Raw genomic sequence first — 20,434 nt, 5'->3', positions numbered from 1 at the left:
ACTCAGACACTGCCCAGCTGCTCCAGGAGACTGTCAGAAATGAGTCCTCCAAACCCTTTGCGTCTGTCACAGTTTCTGTAGGATGTGAGAGGGAACTTGACTTGCTCTTTAAGTGGAAGTGCTTCCAGCTGGAGGCTGGGAATCTGTTAGTGATGGCTGGCGAGCTCAGGGGTGCAGCCAAGGCACCTTCATCCACTGAAAGGCAAGGGTTTGCTTTGTACCCTGCCAGGTCAGAATTATACATGCAAGGACATATAACAGTTCTTTTAGATGCTTTAAATTACAGGATCAAAACGTCCTGGTGTACGTGGAGCCTTTAGGAAATTCAGCATTGCTGTTAAGGGTGTTGTGGTTGACCTCAGCATCCAGCCTATGCCATGTGTTTGCTGTACAAATACACAGTGTGATTGGCAGCTCTTCTTGTCACTTACTTTTCAGGCTTTTATATGCTCAGATAAACTTTGATGCTTCCTGCCATCAGATCATGATGGCTTTTACATAATTTTTAATTATGCATCTTTCTTTTTATATCAGATACTATCTAAAAAAAATACCCGTAGAGGTTTTGCTTTTTGCTAATGAGATCCATTAACTGGAAAATCCTATTACATTGCAGTTTCACTTTCCTTTATAAAGTCTTTAAAGTGGGACCTCTGCTGTCACACTTCACTCTGACTCTTCCTGTCTGAGTACAAAGGGTCCTAGCCTGGCACAGCCACTTCATGTTGCTTCTCTCCTCTGGGATCTCCCCTTGAAATCCCATCTGAATTGACTCCAAAGTAGAGCTTTACCATGAAACACAGGATTACAGAGACGTTAAAGCAAGATTTATAAAATATTGTTATGAGTGGTGGAATATCTGGATTGGAGTAAATACCACAAAAACACCTGATTTGCAGCATCTTCTGTCTTTCTGGTCTTCTGAACAGTATCTGTATGTGCATGATGCAGAATAATAAACAAAGCAGCAAAGAAATATAGATTTATTAAAAAAAAGTTAACTATGTACTTCTCTTGAAAACCTAGATTTGGTCTGACACCTCTCAACAGTATTTTCAACCAAAGTTACTTCATTTGTATGGGAAAGTCGATAAAATGTTTTTTGAAATTCAGATCTGGGAGAGCCAGCATTTCTCACCATATAAAGTTAAGTCTTATCTCTGAGAAAGAATTTTTATAACTCACACTATAAGCTCTTTGGGGCTGTTTCCAGAACCTGTGTGCTTTTTATTTTCAGTGTCTTTATCAGAGGTTTTTGAACCAGCACAGGTCTTCTCTGCACGCTACTAGACTGTAAATAATAGGAACTTTTTACAGACTTTGTTCTCTGGAAAGACAGGAATCCTTGACTTGAAAAAACTAGTGTAGAAACCCTGGAATTCAAATCTCTAGGTGGTAACAAACCATCCTAGAGCAGACTATGATTTTCTTCCATTTCAATAAAAGGAAGAGCAGCAATTGAAAAGGACAGTGAACATTTGAATGCATTTTTTCTTCTAAATTATCCCAAGTCCATGCCATTCCATGTCTCACTGTCCTGACTCTTAACCTTCTTGTCACGTTTTTTTGCATCCCAGACCTCATCTGAATGCCTCACTCAATGCAAATTATAGTCTTGCATCCTCCAGGGAACAACACATTTGAAAGGGGTATAGAGAACAGATCTCCTTTTAAAACTGTACCTGAAGGGCTTCAGCACCACTGTGGAGACATTTTATTTTATTACTCCTATTGCAGCAGCGTCCAAAATGTGCTACATGTTGTACCAAATGATATGGTCTGGTGTTAGAACAGTGTGATTAGAGCTTTTTTGTCTGTGATACAGACTCCAACCGCCTCCCTGTCTCACTGCTAATTTGCTGTAGATGCTGCGGTGAAAGAGGCCATAGGGAAGAATATCAATGAGTGTGGGTAGTGTGGAGGATCCTCTCAGGAAGGAAGAGAAAAAACCCTGTAGAAGCCTTTGTGGGAGGAGCAGCTGATCCAGGTGTTGGAGGTGGCGTTGCTGATGGAGTGGAGAAGGTGACATGGGGTTACTCATTGCATGTGAGGGCAAGGATCTGAAATCTGTTGTGCTGGTGGAAACTATGGAGGAGTTACTGGGGATGAACAGGCATAGCTCAGGCTGACACAGATGTCTTTACCCTCACTGTTCTGGAAATGGGTGTTCAGGAGCCCACAGAAGAAAGGTTGCCTAAATTAAGGGGTATGGGCAAGAGGTCACATCACCTGGACAAGGAAAAAAATATTTCTGTTTTGTGGAAGAAGAAATAGCAGGCCTTGGACTAAGTACTGGCTAAGAAGAGGATAAAAAGCTTGCCCAAATGAATTTCTGGTGCCAGGTTTCAGGGTTGTGTGTGTGCAGATGTTCACACAAAGATGATGGTGAGAGAAAGAAGGTGGGGAACTGGCAAGAGACCTGGTGGGAACAAATGAGCCTTTTCCCAACATCCAGCACCTTCTGTTTTTCTTTTTTTTTTTTCTCCCAACTGTTTCTGATTTCAAGCATGCACATACTGGCAAAGCTGCAAGGAGCAGGTGGTGGTTGTTGCTTATTTGTTAGTTTGCTTTGTCTCATCTTTGTAATCCATTTTTGTTAATACAGCTCCTGTTCCACAGGCTTTAAAGATCCCTTGGTGTAGTTATCTTGTGTGACAGAGGGAGCCGGGGCGGGTGAGCGTGCTGTGCTTTGTGCACTGGGTACAGAGGGAATTCTTTGGGATGCGGTTTACTTTAGGTTTTACTCTAATCACTTTAACAAGCCTGAGCAAAGAAACAAAAAGAACAAAACCAAGAAACAGAATTTCCATTAAAATGGCATTTCCTGAGGTAGGATTAAGCTTTCTGAAACTGCCTTGTACTGGGTGCAGAAATGCCTCCAAAAGGCTTTTGTACAAGAGAGTTGAGTAACCAATATATTTTTTTTTAAAGCTGCTAAAGTTAAAATAAAATACAGGTAGACCCAAAAGAAGCTGCTCACCTGTATAGCCAGGCAGACTCTAGTTAATAAGCTACTGCAGCAAGGGCTATAGTTGTCAGGGACCTTGCATGTGCCTTTCAGGTGATAAATTCCAATTTTGCCTTCCTACTGTTTTTTTGTTCTCCCATCTTTGAGTAAAATTTCCAACGGTTATTGATGCAGGACTAACAGCAGACAATTCTTGACATAAATGCTGAACCATTAACTGTAAGCTGAAGATAAACACGTTCAAAGACGACTTCTAATGATATGTGACTTCTCTGCTTTCATAACTCAGGGAAAGCAACGGGGTGTTTATTAGCTGTGTGCAAAGCCCATGTGGCTGTGTTTACCCACAAATACCACATGTTTTCAGGAAAGCCAAACGGTAATTCCAGAAACCCGAAAACCTTGGGAGAGGTGTGCATTCCTGTGGCAGCTTGAACTGTGTAAAGGATCCATGGTCAGGAGGAGGCACTGGATCCCAAGAAGAAGCTTGCAGGTCCCCAGAAGCAGCATCAGCCCTTTTTTTTCCCCACACAGTTGTTTGCTCACTCCCCCACCTCAGTGGTGCCTTCTCTTGTGCTCGGCATCCTGTCACTGCAGGTGTGGATGGTTGGGCAGAAAGTCCTGTCTGTGGTTACCAGTCTCAAGTGTTACTGACCAAGGTCCCTGAGCATCCCCTGGCCTTATCCCTGTGTTTTTCTCTGATCTCCAGGGTCTTCCTTCACTTTGAGTGTCTTTCCTCCAGCCAGGATTGTCACCTTCTTTGCAGGCCCTCTTCTTTCTGGGATCACTTCTCTTTTTGGGAACCCATCTTCACCACATTTCTTTCTGGAACCCCTGCTTTTCCCCATCCAAGTAGGCTAAATCATTGATCAGCTTCTAATCAGCCTCCTAAGGCTGATTCTGTCTCATGTCTGTCTGTCTTTGGAGGACTCGGGATGTGTTCTCTTTTAGTCCAGGATTTACCAAAATTTATAATCAGGCTGTGCCTGCAGTGAGGAGGTAACATCCTCTGCTGGAAAGTTCAAAAGTTCAATTTTGGACATTCACCACCTGCATATACCCAATTATCTGCTGTGTGTTAGTGTTCACAATTTAAGCTAGTTTTTGCCTACAAGAGCTAAGAAGTGGAAGCAAGAGCATTCCCTGGCCAGTTGGACGCTTTTCAAACACTCCCCTTCCACCATCCCCCCAGCTGATGCTTTATGTTTTATATTTGTATACAAGAAACTTTCCCATCTGTCTCCTACAGCTAGATGCAGACTTTATTTCCAGTGTTCTTCCAAGGTAACTACTGACCCATTTAACGCTGATATCATCTACTAAGCTCCTTAAATTGTTTCCATTTAAATTCTCAAGTATTGTGAATAACTCATCCCAGTCCGGAAACCTTGGAGATCTCTCTTTGAAGAAGTCAGCACGGAAAGAAATTCCTTGGCTGGGGAGGCAGCAGCGCGTGCTGCTCGTATTTGGGTGGCACTCAGCGCGTGCGAGAGTCGCGCGAAGAAGAAACGGTCCTTTCCTTGAAGAGCTTCCAATCGCCAGCCTTTTCTCAGCAGGGGCAAGCACAAGCTGTTGTATTGCCAGCGAGCAGCAATTTAACTCAGCTGTCCATATGCTCCGCCAGAATTTATTGTGCTGCTCAGAAATCACAATCTTTTAAGGTTGATAGATACCGAGACTGTGAAAGAGATAAGGCACTTAAGCGCGTGTCAGCCTCATCCATGGGTTTTGACAACTTTGCTTTAGAGAAGCATTAAACAGGCGGAGCCTATGAAGAAGTCAGTTGAAAGTCTTTGACAGTGCCTGCTGACATTGTATCCTGACAGTCGTTGCCTTTTTGGGATGTATGGACTTCTTTAATTTCATTAGTGATGTTAGATAAACATATTCACACCAGTGGAGACTATTCCCTTTGCTACCAGCTCTACCTTCTGATCAGAAATACCTGCAGAAGATGAATAGACCTTAAATGGGGCTGTTAAGCACTGAACGTTTCATCAAATGTAAAGTAGTCCACATGGTTTTAAGTACTTTATTCTTACCTGTGTGCCTGTGAAAGTGAGTGGAGTAGAGAGAAAAGCTTTTATAGCTCCTGGAGAAAGACATCGCTGAATTGGGACTGTGCAGTTTTCAAACAACCAGGAGGAGAGATGCCAAAATAAGTTCATCCCTTTTCAAGGTGCTGTCACTGGCAGCTTTCATTGTTCTTCTAAACAACTTCTCTTCTAAAGGAAAAGTTTCTGTTTTCCAGAGATTAAAGCAGTTCTGTCTTCATTCATTGCTTTGGCACTTGACTGATTCTTCCCTAATGGGCAGATTACTTAGGAAGTTTTTGAGCTGTAATTTCAACACGTAGACCAACATGCTGACTGTTTGCCGATAATATAGTTTTAAAAAATGACACATAGCATCAGCACAATTATCTCCTCAGGGTGGTTTTTTCAAGCTGGGAGATGGAAGTGAGAAGGGAGGCAGCAGCATCTGACTTGAGCTTGTACCTCTGTTCTAGATGACAAATTGGCCCTGTTGCAAATTCTTTTTTCTGTAGTCTTTTGTCAGAAAGTTTATTGATAGCCAGAGTCTTACTAAATAGTTCTGCCATGTCCCAGAGTGTTCTTGGAACATATTGCATTAAGCCAATATTTGTGTGTGGCATCTGTGGTGTCTGTCTCACAGTGACTGTGCAGTTGGGAGAGGAACAGTGGGATGGTTCTTCTTGGTGGTCCGTGAGAGAGTTTCCCTTGTGCATACCCTGGGGCACGTGCCTGGAAGGTTGAGGATAATGCATCAAAACAAAATTATTTCACAAATTGTAGAGCACATTAACATGTGGAGTCAACAAATCATCTCTGTAAAATGTCCGGTGCCCTTCTGAGAGCACAGAACTGGTTTTGCTGCCTTAAGCACCAAATCAGCTGGTTAGCATCTTGCTTTCCAGGAATGAATAATCCACTCTTTTGAGTGTCAACCAGACTTGGTTGTAATCAATCAAGGTATTTATTGCTTCCCCCTAAATTGAAGCTCTGCGTACATTTTTCTGATAAATCTGAATTACTTGTTCAATGTTATTCCTTGAAAGAAGAATTGATGAATGCCAGCAGTTCTTTCTGACTCTCCAAGTCATTTACTCTTCAGCAGCTCTACAAATTTCAGTTATTGGATAAAATAAGGGTAGAGACAGGATACTGCTGAGAAACTGGTAGTAATGTATCATCTTTGCTCTCTGAGACACTGGCCATGATGTGCTAATGAGCAGAATGAGCTACCAAGTTACCTACTGAATGAGCCAGGGCCAGGGTGACTTTCCAACAGAGGGATGGTCTATAGGTCATTCATGGATTGCATCCCCCAAATGTCTCATATTTCTGTATAAAGGCACCACGAGCTTAAGTGGATTTGGCCAAGTCTTGCATTCAGGCCAAGTTTCCAAACCTGCAGCACTCTTTTCATGCTTCTTGGATAAACCAGGGATACATTACTGTTTGTTCCAAGATACTTTTTAACTCTGTTAAGCAATACTTCCTTGCATGTGTTGGTTCAGCACAGAAGCAGCATCTGGAGCTGTGCCTGGGCAGCTGTTCAGAGAGTCCCAGCTCCTGTTCAAGGAACGTGGCTGTCTCTTCTGTACCCGCCTTTCAAATGCCACTGTTTGGTGTTCCTCTTCAGTGGCCCAAGATTAGAAATTATTTTATAAACAGGCAGATCTGTTTTAAGTCTCTCCCAGCGCCTGAAACACCATTTTCCAGACTTCTGCTGCAGAACTGAAAAGACAAAATTATGATCAGTAAGACTAATTTATTGTGGGGAGAAGAGCAGTTGACAGAGAAAAACAGCAATTTACATTTTCCAGAGCTAAAGGGACTCCAGGAGGAGGTTGTTTGCTTTCTTCAGTCCCTGGTTTCCTACCAGCATTAGAGTTACATGTCTTTCAAATGCTGGTGAGATTTTAATACTGCTTTTCTGTCTGTTATATTTAGCAGTTTCCAGCCGTGACTCTTCCTAGAGCCAACCCCAAACCCCTCATTTTCACGACACAAAGTCACTTCCAACCTTCAGAAATTTGGAATAACACTCCGAACGATTGAAGCTGTGATACTATTTTGACTTTCTGCTTTACCTGCACATGAGACTGATCCCTTTCATCAGACGTTGCCTCTGGTCTGCAGCGTTTCCATGGAAAGCTTCGTGCGTTTATTTGAAACTCCATAGGATGTCAGTAAATTTCCTGGAGACTTAAGGAACGCTCTGCTTGGTGCAGCTGTGTAAGGCAGCAGCATGTTCTGGTGGTGAGAAGGGGCAGCTCTGGAGATGTCTTTTATTTTCTTTTCTGCCACGGTGCTGCTAAGGAATCTGGAACTGGAGACTGCATCTTTCCATACCTGCACTCTCCTCACATACCAGACTTCAGGCTTTGCTGTCTGCTTTTTGGGCTTTAGGTGATGGTTTCCTGTGGGGTTTGTACAGGACCTGGCACGCTGGGATCCGTGTCTCACTTGGTTTCTTTTAGGCATTGCTATAATATAAACCAGCTGCACTAATATTTTAGCTTTAGGGAGAAATGTACTAGTTTGATGTGTGCTGTATAAAAGAAAGAGAAAGCTGCTGCCCCTAGCCCAAAAATGTGGGTAGCATAGCAAATATGTTAGTGATCTCCCAGAAATGTTAAATGAGATGGATTCTGCCACAGCCTTCTTTTCACTGTGAGCTTTGAGATATTTGCCTGTCTTGGTGTAGCTTCAGAATGATGTGTTGAGGAGAGCTGGTGAACCCCAAAAATAAGGCTGAGCCCTGGTGCTGAGTTTTAGAACATGATTTTTCAAGGGGGACATGTTGTAAAAGGAGAGGATAAATGGTCTGGAAGATCTGTAACAGCCAAAGCACTGCAGCTTCATGGCAGGGCTTTATAGAAAGGCCAGAGAGATGATAGTAAAGACTAAAAAACCTGCAAAATAAACAGACTGGTGCACTGTGGGTTGCAGCAGTCTCCAGGTGGGCATGGCTTTCCTCACACAGGATCCTCCAGGATCCTGCTGCTGCCCCGTGCCACATGTGAGTGTCTGCAGTGATGGTCATCCCTACACTGGAGCTGGAATGGTGGTGGCAGCTGGGACAAGGAGCTGTGAGCTCTGCCTGACCTTGGCAAGGGAGACAGGGCCAGAGCTGCCCTGGTCAGAAGCAGAGGCTGTGCAGGGAGAACCAGGCTCTGCAGTGCTGATATCGAGAGCATCCTTTTGCTGGCCAGTGTAAACCCTGTCACAAACTTTGGGGTTGAATCTCTTCCCTCAAAAGACAAACATGAGAATGAGGAGTGCCCTGACCTGTCTGGAAGAGTCCTGAAGTGCAAATAGCATGAGAAAGTAGAGAGCTGGGTGCGGAAACAGGTTTGTAAATGCCAGTGTGTCACTGGGGGGAGTATATCTAATAAGGTGGTGTTGCAGCTGACTTTGTTCACCTTCTGTTTGACATCTCCAAGATGCTGCTTGTGTCCTTCGGTTCTCTCCTAAATTTATCGTGGCCAAGGCCAATGTAAAAAAGCCCAGAAAAGCATCTTTGACCACAGTGATGGAAGATGTTATTTTGTGAGAGCCCATAAACTTGTCCACTCTCCCAGCAGCCAGAGATGCTGGAGGATGCTCCTCTGTACTCCCCTGGCATGGCCCAGTTATGGGGCTGTTGTCTATGAATTTGTCAAGCCTGTTTTTGAAGCAGTTTTATGTCTGCTGCCAGGCCCTGGGGCAGCAAGTTTCAGCAGTTCACTGCCTGCTGAGATGCTTTACAATATGTGAATAGAGTATTTTCAACAAAAGATGTTTGGGAATGGGATCTTCTAGGGTCTCTGACCAGCAATGACCAGCAATGCAGGATGAAGTTGCTCATTCTCTGCTCTGGTGTGCTTGAAAAAACCCCCACATAAAGTTCTAGCACGTCTTTAATGGAAATGAAATGATAAAATTGGGATAATATCTACCTCATGCTGCTCTTGAGGATTAATTAATGTTTACAAAATCACTTTAGGTCCTGAGATTTAATTGAAGGAAAAATATTACCATATAAAATACCTTTTTATGCAGACACTGCTATAGGGTTTCAACTGGGTAGAGTGCTGTGGCAGCACATGCTTTACTACATTTACGGTCATGAGGCTTCCTGTAGTTTATGTGAAAATTGTCTCTCTGAAATCACAAATGTAACATCAGTGTTTTTCTCTCTCTTTGAAAGAATATTAGTTTGTCATCATAGGATTTATCTGACTATTTAAACTGCTGTAAATACAACTCACCTCTGAGAAGAAAGAATGGAGTATCTGTTCCCTTGCTTGGGACAAGCTGATACAACTTGCTAGTGACTCCACCTTTGGAGTCACATGGATGTTGCTGGCTCATTTGAGCAATAAATCAGGCTGGTACTGTGTGTCCTGCTGTAACTTAAGGGTGTATCTAGGTGTTCATTATAAGCTCCTGCTATCAAGAGTTTTAAAATACAGTTATAAAACTTAATTTCTGGAGTTAAATTTAACCATGGAGGTGTCAGCCAGGGAGCAAATTCTGTTGAGTGGAGTGTTTCTATGGTTTTTTTCTGGTTTATTTGTTTTTTTTTAATTTGTTGTTTCTTTTTTTGTTTTTGTTTTGAGTGGTTTTTTAAAGATGGAGTAGAAAGAGAAGGTGAAACAACACTGGGTTTGACTGACTTCAACTGTTGGAATAAAACATTGTCACTGCATATATGTCACCTTTTTTTTTTCCTCCTGTAACATTTTTTGGCTTCACAGAGCAGTACAGATTGGGTGGACTCAGAGGTTGGATCGATGTTCTTCTGTCATTTCTGCCACACAGGGCGACTTTGACCCCAGCAGAACCAAAGTTCTTCATTTCAGCATGAACCCAACGACTCTGGCCAAGCAGCAGCGCAAGGAGGAGCAGCAGCAGCTCCAGGAGGAGTGTGAAAGGCTGCGGGAGATGGTGAGGGTGCTCGAAGGAGGCGGCTCCATCTCGGGGAATCTGGAAGGAGTTGGGAGTTTGCAGTCACCACAAGAAGTTGCAGGTAGGCTGCTGGCTTCTGGTCCTGGAGATGCATTTATTCATCCGTGTTGCCAAAGGAACTGACTGCAGAAGCAGATGGAGACATTGCAGACAGTGTGCTTTATGTGCTTGATGGAGTGGTTGTAAGGAAAATGAAAAAAGCTGTGTTGATGCAGGAGAAAGTGAATGTGTGGTGGCAATCCTGTGGCAGTTTGGTTGAGGGTGGGTGTTAAGGCTAAATAATAATGATACATATAATTTGCTCCTGATAAATGAAATACCCATACAACAGCCCTCATAGGCTGGTGCTGCTGATGGAGTGAAAGGAAATATTTCCTTCCTTTCAGGGCTGGTTTAGCCCTTGAGGTAGTACAGACAGCAGGAAATAACTTTCATAGCTGCAGGGAAGCAAGTGGTTGAAATCTTTTCAGACCCGGCTTAAAACAAATTAATATTGTTTATCAGTGAATATGTGCCCCATTAATCACAGCTACATTCAATACTCCATGAAAGCAGAGTACATCTTTCACCAAGCTAAATATGTTTCGCAGGATCTGTGGCTCTCCAGTACAATCTCTCTTCCCTTCATGTACCTGAATGAGACTTTTTAGTAAAGTAACCCCAAAATCAACACCTCCAGACATGCTCTCAGACTCTGTAAATCAAGGTAAGGATGTTAGTGAAGCCGGACCCATCACCTGCAACACTGTGAGGGACCAGACAGAATCGAGTCATACTGCAGAGCCCAGGAAATCTTACTGCTGTAACTCTCCCATGCCCTCAAACCAATTTTATTAGAGAAGAATAAAAGAGAGCTGAAGGTCCTGGTGTGTTCCAGCTGCACGTACGTGGTCAGTGTCCTGAGGTCAGGAGCCTCCCTCAGATGAGGCTGAGAGAGCAGAGCTTTTCTCAAAGGCCACATGTGCTGGGGATTTCAGACCCACAAAAAGGCAGAAGAAAATATCTTTCACTGTTATGAAACCAAAATTCTCAGCAGCTTACTTGTTTTCCCATCGCTCAAACAGTGGCACTTTATTACTGCAGAGAATGTATTCGTTCCGACATCTCATCGTGGATTATGGCACTATATAGCCTTAAAAATATGATGGTGAGAAGTGCAGATGGGGTGGTTTGTAAAGTGAAGAGCTGACTGGATGCTGGAGGTAAGTGACAGCCTGTCACTGCTGCTAGTGGATGTTTTAACAAATGCATAAGCATGAAACACTTGGCAAACGTTTAGGAGAGACTGTTGTTGTCCGTGGGAGCTTCCAGTTTGAGACCCCCACTGAGCAGTTCTTGGGGATAGTTCTTTCATTGCAATTTGAATGTGAAATGCACTGAGTTTTAGGGGTTTAAGTTGCAGTAGATGCTGCTGCCCAGATGCCCTTGTCTGTCATTATGTTCTGAGTACCCGGCGCATCTGATACTGCGGGTTCATGGGGCTGGCAGTGCCCTGTGAGCCCAGGGAGGGCACAGAGGCTGCAGAGGTGAGGTCAACTCTGTGTCTCTGCTGCTGCTGAATGAACCTCTGGGGTATCATCTGCAGTAATTAGACCATCTCTTCTGGGGGAACGCATTTCTCACGTGTGCCTCCTGTGACGTTTTAGTCAGAATTATTATTCTGCTGCCTTTCATGCAGTTGCTTTTAGCTGTTTGTGAGGTGCCTGTGTGCTGGGATGTTACCAGGTTTGTTGTTAGCTCAGAAGGGATGCATTTTTAAAGCTGTTTTCTCTTCTGCCTTTGATTCCAACAGGAAAACAAACAGCTCACTGGGTTTCAGGGTGTTTCCAACCTCATGTATGTGATCCTTTTTTTTCCTTTTACCTCAGTCCCAAGCTACATCATTCTGACTTTTGGTCACCAGCTCAGATGGGAGAGAGCATCAGCTGCAGAGCCTAGCAGGGTGGGAAATACTTCAGTGTCATTTATCACAGTCACAGGAGGGCCCTCTGCATTCTCAGAGTGCCTATAAGTGCATAGGGAAGTGGTTCTTGTAAACAAAATGGGGGAAAAGAGCTGTTAGTGAAGGATGGAGGAGCCCTGTGGATGACTCTCTTTGAGACCAGGGTGAAGGTGTTAATAAGCCAGGTTATATGGAAAGATCTTGTGTTTTTCCTTGTATTTCATGGGCTTGTTGCATCACTGTCATGCATGGGGGCACATTGCCATAAATACTCCTAAACTCTCCTTTCTGCTGTGGGAATTCAGCAGCGTGGTTGGAGCATGAAGGCTGTGTTGTTGGGATGTGCAAGAGACACTGAGGATGTTAGGGCACTGACTGCAAGGTTAGTGGGTGATTCTAAGCTGGCTTTAAATCAGCCAGGTGAATGCCACATTTGTCCTTCTTGCTGGGGCAGGGAATGCTCCTGGTGGGTCAGGGGACAGCTCATCGAGTGTGCCGTGCAAACTGCATCCATTTCTGTGTTGACTCCATCCTGCATCCGCAGTGTGAATGCAGCAGCTGTTCAGCAGTGGCTTAACAACATGGATTCACATGGCCAGAAAACTCACACTGTCTCCCTCTGGATAAGAAATGGAAGGTACAGCTTTTGCTGTTTCCTTAGGATCTCCACAGCTCTGCCCACAGGAGCAGCTGCCATATGCCTTCCACTTCAGTGTGTTTTCAAGGTGTGAAGTGGGGAGAGTGTGGCAGAAACTCCCTCTGCTCTGTTTGTCACTGTGCAATTGGCTGCCCCAGGGAGGGGTGTTTGTTGTGCATAATACGGGAGCAGGTTTCAGTGAGGTTTGTGAAGCTGTTTCTGTACAAAAATAAGAACTGGAGTTTTTCTTGCACCCCTTTCTGTCAGCTGCAAGACCCATCTGTCTGTTTATCCAGCTCATTTGTATAACACATGCAAGAGGCAAATTCAGTTCTCTGAGCTTTTGGGGTGGGAGGTCCCTGCTGTCAGAGTTGAATGGGATGAAGAGAGAGAGAGAACAGAGTAGGAAGAGTGTGGACAAAAGCTGAGAGGACAACAAAGGTCATATGTAAGCTTTCATTTTGTCTTTAGATAAATAAAGGTAAATGTAAGATTTTATTGTCCTTTTTTGCCATATAACCTGACTGGCCAATTGGCTGAGGTGAGGGATTTGAGTAGCCGGTCAGGTTTGCTGTGTTCAGCAAGCTTATGTGGTCTGCAACAGCTACACTTGTGGTTCACAGAATTATAAATATACCAACCAAATAAAAGGCATTAAGGACAATGATCTTGATGGTTTTGATAATAATGTATTGGCCATTATTAAATTCCTTCATTTGACTGGAGTGCACCACGTTATTTCTGATCATAGTTCCGACTCCTGGATAGGTAATAAGAAAATTATTACTGTGGACGTTAAAGCTCATTAAATGTGACTCTATTAAAAATCAAGGTTATGCTGGACTTTAAATCTCTTTGAGCATAACCACTGGAGGCTGCAGCACAACCTGGCAACTTGCCACGTAGTTCAGTGGCCCTCTCCTCTCATTTGTGCCGTAATAGTCTCTGTTCAGGTGGGGGCCAGGGGTATTGCAGGGAGAGCTTTGAACAGCGTGAGCTACAAACACATGCTGTCCTTTTCCAAAATATAAATTTGCACTCAGGCTCGTACTGTATTGACAGGGCAGGTCTGTGGCTGCTGCACTCTGGGCATGGGCTGTGCCTTTGTGGGTGTCGTGTTCCTCTGCCGGGGCTGGGTTGTGTAAGAGCAGGGTGCACCAAGGTCAGACAGCCATCTGGGGAGAGGCTCCGAGTCCTGCTGTCTTGGAAACAGGGATGCAGATTGTAACAGCTTTGGAAAGGTGGCATGGGGCATTGCTGCCCAGACTTGGAATCTGTTCCAGTTTTGCATTTCTCTTTCCTGTAATCTTCACACCTTCCTCCCAACCCTCTTTTTGTATTTCAGTCTGCATTTGCTGTTTTGTTTTTTTTTCTTCCAGCTCCATAGCTTTTTCTGTTTTTTTCTTCTGTTTCTCTCCAGGCAGTTTTTGTTTAGATCTTCCTTTCTTTTGGTCTTGTGTGGTCCTGGTGGGCCTCTTGATTTCTGGCACTGCTAGAGATGGATTTGGATCTTAGTTGCAAGCAAATATGTAGGTGGCAGCTAATGGGGAGCTGACAGAAGTAATGACTTGTAGCGAAGCAGAGGTAGAAATGAGAGAGAATGCTTCAGGTGCTCGTTATCTCTATTTGTGTTCTCATCTTAAAGGTAGTATATCTGAAGGAAGGAATGGATGACCTGTGGAAGCTGGTTCCTGACTAAAAGAATGCACTAATGTGAATTTTCCATGAGCACTCATGATTTATTGCTATCCCGCAGGTACAGTGGAGCATTCCCTACTTCAGGCAACCTCTCCCTGTGAGAAAGAGGAAAAGTGCTTTTAATATTCTTTCTGGTGAGAGACAGGCTGGCACCCCTACCAGGAAGGAAGATGGGGAAATCAGCTCTGATTTCAACCATCTGTGGAGAATTTTGGAAGTGAACATAATCCCACCGAAAAGGAAAGCTATTCATCTGTCTCAGTAGTTTCAGTGTCCTTTTTCCCTGGTTAGGAAAAAGTAGGAAAAGGGGGTCTTTGCTGAAGGACTGGGGAATCTCACTCAGAGGCAGGTGTTTGACTCCGACAGAGATGCTACATCTGGCGTTCAGTAGAGGCTGTCCCAGCATCACTGCCATGTCAGGGCCTTGCAAAAATGTATTTAATTGAATATAAATTGGGTAATGAATTAATATTAAAATAATCTAATCTTGTTGAAGTGACTAGCCAGAGATGGCAAAATTTGTCACTGTCCCAGTGTGCTTGTGCTTCTGATGAATGTGTTTCTGAGTACAGAAGGCGGCAAAAAAGGAGCAGATGGAATTTAGAAGTTGCCATTCTCCATCCACAGTTGGCTGAGCTGTTGGTGCTTGGAAGCCTTGGTGCTTCCTACCATCTGTGTAGGGAATCCACACATGATGAGGGCTGCACCTGTGAATGAAACCTGAGTCCACCTGATGAAGGATTTTTCCATGACCTTAGTTGCTGGTGGGTGCACATGTGCAAGTGCAGCCTTCACTCCTCACTCTGTGCCAGTGGCTCCCAGCATCCCACTGGTCAAACAATGTTAGGCCAGGTGAGGGCGTGGAGGGCAACTCTCCTTCAGTCACATACTGCCTCTTCCTAAAGCAGAAGAAGGATTCATTAGGTGACACTTCTTTTCCTGATGTTTAACATTCCAGTTCCCCTTCAGTTTGTACTGAAGGAGTTGCCTTCATTCTAAAGAGGCACAAAGGTCCAGGGCATTTGCTGCCTTCAAATGTTGGGGGACTTCTGGTAAGAGCAGGATGTTAGCCTTTGTGCCCTGCCTGTTTCTCAGTAAATTGCTTTTTGCATATCCCAATTTCATCTGAAGTTAACAAAGAGCTTGACTTTGCCTCTGGTGTTTTGCTGAGCACTGATGAAGGTCTGTCCTCTTTCACTCCAGAGATGGCCACATATCCTTGATGGGGGAAGAAATCATTCCCTACTGTTCCCTGCATCCGAGATGTTACAGAGCTTTGGTGTGCAAACCACAAATTATATGGAAAGCAGCACACAGGATGAGCATTATTAGCAGCAGTGCTTGGGAGCTGCTCCTCCTGACCCGCTCAGAGCTGCTGCCCTTCTCTGCTGACTCTGCAGCTGAGGAGCTGGGCCTCCATGGGGCAATCCCCCCACCTCTCAGCTAGTTCTCATTATTGTTTTTATGGTGCTAGTTTCTCTTCTGCAAGACATTTAGACCAGTCTGGGACCTGAATAGTATATTAAGACTGGGAATAAGCTGATAGTTTAAATAGAGCTTACTTTGATTCCCTTCCTTATCATCCATATCCTTTTGTCTCAGCATAGCAAAGATAACCAGTGGTGCTGCTAAATATACCTGTTTTCCTAAAAGACTCCAGCCAGGTTGGGACCTCCTGTACTTCATATAGACAGCATTACAGTGGCTGGGGGCAGAGTCCATAAAACCCTATGACATTATGAGGGTGTCAGTGGATTTGGGCAGTGTAGCCGTAAGGGGAAAATGCCTTGAAGCCTTTGTGGCCTTTGATGGTAAATGTTCTGCATTACTGAAATCAGTACAGGCACCTATAAAGAACCAGGTTTCCTGGCTTGAATGAAAGTCTCAAGAGGGCTGGGAGAAACATTCCCCAGTTAAAAAAAAAGTTGTTTTCGTCGTATATAGTATTCGTCATCCAGATAGATTCCTGAGGTTTTTTTGGAAATAATGCAGATATGAAGTCATGCAGCACTGAGTATATTGTGAGCAATGTGCCCTGCCTGTGGCAACATGCCATGAATCTGTGAAACAACCAGAAACTTGCCCCTGAGCACAACGTAATCTGTGCGCTGCGAGCGGCCGGGACACGAGCGGGCCAAGGGTTGCTGACCCAACAAACCCCCAAGGATGCCTGAAGCCTGCAACTCCTAGTGAAACTGTGATGGGAGGTGCCAGTGAGACATTGCTGGGAATTCCAGACTCTCTCTGCTGTCCAGGGAGCCAGAGGTTTGCAATAAATTCTGTAATGTAGTTCTGTTGTAGCTACCGAATGTGTAAAACTTGGTGTCAGTCAGAGGTTACTATCCAGGCTATACTTAGCCTTCACAAAGAGCAGAAAAGCTGCAGGATTTCTTCCTGCCATTCTTTTTCACCCAATTCACATGTGGAATTCTTAAAGAACTCAATATCTCTTTTTGTAAGAGGCAGCCTGTGAAACTGCATAATGCCTCCATACAGCTCCAGTGGCTCCTACGAGGTTTTTTTTTAAAGCATCTCCTACCCTGCTGCTAGGCATTGTGTAGAAGTTGATTACAAAATATTTAGTAGAAGTCACGTTCCAGAGAAAATAAAGCCATTTTGCAAAGAAAAAAAAGTAGTAAAATAAGTTGTGAGAGAGAAGGAAATGGAAAATAAAAATGTATATGTGGTGAGGGGGACCAAATTTAAACACAACTATGAGAACATCTGCAATGGTTTCTGTAGCAATATGAGGAAGGAGGCTCCCAAGGGAAGATTCTGTGGGCTTATTGATCCTGCCTTGAATCAGGGTGTAATAGAAATGAGTAGCACTGCAAGAAGCTACAGTTGAGGAGAAGGCTGCTGGTTTCCTAGGAGGATGTGTTTTCCTTACTCAGTACTGATGCAGTAAAGAGGTGGTGTTATGTCTGAGAAGGAAGAGGCTGCCCTTGCTGAGGTGTGTGGGAAGGTCAGAGATAGCTAATGTCATTACAGGTGGGCAGAGAGCAAGGTTAGAGGGGACTTCTGGGAGCAGATAAATCAATTGGAAATGTGTAGAGAAACCTGGGCTGACAGAGAGTATTCTATCTCCTTTTGGCTTACTCTGGATGTGGCTTTGGAGTAAAAACTGGTGATAGAAACAGTATTTTTAAGCCTGCTGACTTGGGTTCTAGTTCCCAGTCCATCAGTAGCTGAGTAAAATACTAAGTGACCATGAGGAGTAATTGTTCTCACTATCAGAAGTAACCCCCAGAAGTAGCTGTGCTCCTTCATTTCTACCCAGGGGAAGTTCAGAGCCTTTTCAAGGAGAGAAATCAGTGAGCAGCAAAAGGATCCAAACCTCTTCTCTCTATGTTTTAACTCCTTCCCACTCTACCACCCCCAGTCATTATAAAACAAATTTGTACTGTACAGAAACTACCACCTAAAACACAACAACCTTCCTGGACACAGTTCTACATCCCTCTGGTTCTGTGTTCTGTGTTCTGGTTCTGTGCTGATGGTTTCTTCATCAACCAGAGTCAAGCCAACAGGCTGTTGAGCTTTATGGGTCTTGGTAAACTCTGGCAGTTGTGTTTTTCTGCTTGGATATTTGAGTCAAGCTCTCACTCTTTGGTTGCGGCCTCCTCGGTGTCTGTGTGACAGTCAGGATGCTCCCGCATCATCTCTCCAGTCCAGCATTTCTCCTGAGGAGAAGGAAATGCAGTATTATCTGCAGCTGCCCTTTGGCTCCTGCAAGGCTGTGGTATGAACTGACTCTGACAGCAGTTTGCACGAAGCAGCTTTTGATTAGGCCCGATGTGCCACAAGGCCTCTGGATGTACACAATTGAAAATGCTCTTTCATTCATCAGCAGGATTGAGAAGAAAGGCTTGTGCTGATGTCTCAAATTCAGGCCGACACGATTTCCCTGACTTCAGAAAAACCATCCTGCCAGCGTGGTGGAGCGCTCCGGCAGCGGAGAGCCTCAGATCTCTGCTCTGCCTCTTGTCAATGTATTGTTTCTCCTGGAAATTAAAGCTCAATGCCTCTGTGAGCAGTAGAGAGTGGTGGAAATCTAGTGGAGGAACTTTGCAAGGGGTGTCAAGGATACTGGGAAGTCTTAAAAAGCCTTGTGCTGGCAAGGTGAACGTCCCCGTGGTAGGGGATGTTTATTAGATTCAGAAAAGATTACAGGAATGGGAAAATATTGAGCATATTGACCCTTTCCATACTATCCAAGATGGTGGTTTCCCTGTTGTGACAGGGTCATAACAGGAAAAAAATGACTGAATTTTCTGTTTTTCTCTGGAGTCCTCATTTCAATTTCCAGGTAAGTATATGTGGCTGGGAGCTGAAATCTGACTGTCTTCAGAGGATAAATCGGGGCTCCTTAGCACTGAATCCCAAATGAGGTGGGGTGAATGTGGGGAGACTGAGAAAATGTGTCTCCTCGTTCCACATTTTAAACACACAACTAAAAATCAGAAGCCAGAGGATAATTGTTTGCATGGACTGTTTTTCTGGTTCGCCTCTCTGTCTGTGGGAAGCTCTTTTTTTTCTGGAAAATACTGTTTTGCAGTTGAATTCCCAGTTTTTCTTTTCACTTGCACTGATTATTTAGGAGCTGTAAATGAAGTAAAATAAGGCTGTTTCAATATTTCAGAGCAGCGGCTGTATTTAAGAAGTTTGTATTTGATGAGTAAGTTGATGACATTGCATTATGTGAATTTGATGTGCAAAGTTGTCACTAAAGTGTAAACATGGTGACAGCAGGACCAGCAATTCCCAGCCTAATCAAGTAAGCCGAGTCACACATTCTTTGAGCTATAGTGTAATAGAGACTGATTTACATATTAAAATGAGAGAAGCTACACAGATCCAACAATTAAGTTGATATTTTAATTGCCTAAAAGTCAGGAGATTCAAAGTTATGTTTCCTGCCTCAGTTAATTTGCCACCCACATCTATTTGTGGTATTTTCAATGACTTTATTAGGTATGAAACTAATGTGGATTAAAACACAGTAAATGTTAGCTGTGAATGAAAGGAAAGCTTTGGGTTTACTGGGTTAGAAAGCAGACTAAGAGAATTGAGGATTTCTTGGCCTGTTTAAGAGTTGTACAAACAAAGTCTAGGTAATTTCTTTCTTAATATTCTAATAGACATGTTGGGAGGCAGGTAGACGAAGCTATATTCAAATGCAATGAAAAAAATTCCCATTGATCTCCATAGACCTTGAATTATATCCTTAACTTCTTGTTTTCTTTGTAAGGAATAAGCTTTATTTAATTGCAAATTCACACAAATGCACTAGTACCACTAAGAATTACATCAATATATGGATTGTGTCCTTGATGTTTATGCTGGTTTCACAGGGCTGATCTTGCATTCAGATAAGCTCTCACGTATACAGCTCCCTTATCTCCCCATGCTGATGTTCTGATATATGAATGCTTGTTCCCTGTGCTCACAAAAAGCTATTCACATGCCGAGCCTGACGATTTTTGTATAATCCTTCTTTGAATTAGGCTACAAAAAGAATGTGTTTGAAAAGGTTAACTAATGGATACACTTTTCTCCCTGATGAGGAAAAGAAAAATGGTGAAGTGCTGAAAAATGGTCAAGCAGAGTTTTGATCAGGCTTTTCTAATCAAATACATTCTAGGTGGTGAACAAGTGGGAGAAATGTTAATCCATAGTGGATTTATTTGGAACGAGGAACATCTATTTGGAAAGCAATCAGCGTATGAAAGCAGACACTTGTAATTACTTTGCCATCTTAATCATGGCACTGACATCAGTACCATGATGTGATAATGCTGTGATAGCCTTTTGAATGTGGTGCTGACATAAGGACATCAATAGGGAGGGAGAAAAGCCTCTCTTAGCACCATCATACACTATCAACCTGGTTTGCCAATGTCCAGGTATTCTGGGCAGCTTGTCCAGTGGTTATAATCACAGGGCATCCTAAACTAAAGGCTTAAGACCCTCTCATAGTGCTGGCTTTGGTCTGGGCATCTCGTGCTGCTGATGTAGTTTTGTGCCAAGGAGGCAAAGGTGTCGTATTAAATCATAGCAAATCCTAAAATGCAGGACAGTCATGTCTGCCCATTAGGGATTTCTGAACATCTGGGAGCAGTCCATTTTTTAAAGTAAACTAAAGCTACCTGGTATGGTGGCAGCTGATGGAGTCTGCCCTCACTACTGCAGTGTTTCCATATTTTCTC

At 43.7% G+C, this 20,434-nt stretch overlaps 1 protein-coding gene across 4 annotated transcripts in view; it reads left to right on the top strand.

The window, feature by feature from the left end:
- Positions 1-20,434, top strand: part of MAD1L1 (mitotic arrest deficient 1 like 1) — a 354,867-nt gene that overhangs the window by 219,900 nt on the left and 114,533 nt on the right. For all 4 annotated transcript variants that reach the window (XM_064673155.1, XM_064673156.1, XM_064673158.1 and 1 more), the window contains one exon: positions 9,802-10,009. In XM_064673155.1, coding sequence (XP_064529225.1) covers positions 9,802-10,009 — 208 coding nt within the window. The remainder of the gene's footprint in view (positions 1-9,801; positions 10,010-20,434) is intronic.

Source organism: Pseudopipra pipra, chromosome 16 (assembly GCF_036250125.1).
Source record: "Pseudopipra pipra isolate bDixPip1 chromosome 16, bDixPip1.hap1, whole genome shotgun sequence".
Classification (NCBI taxonomy): Eukaryota; Metazoa; Chordata; class Aves; order Passeriformes; family Pipridae; genus Pseudopipra; species Pseudopipra pipra.
This window is presented reverse-complemented; position numbering and strand designations above follow the sequence as displayed.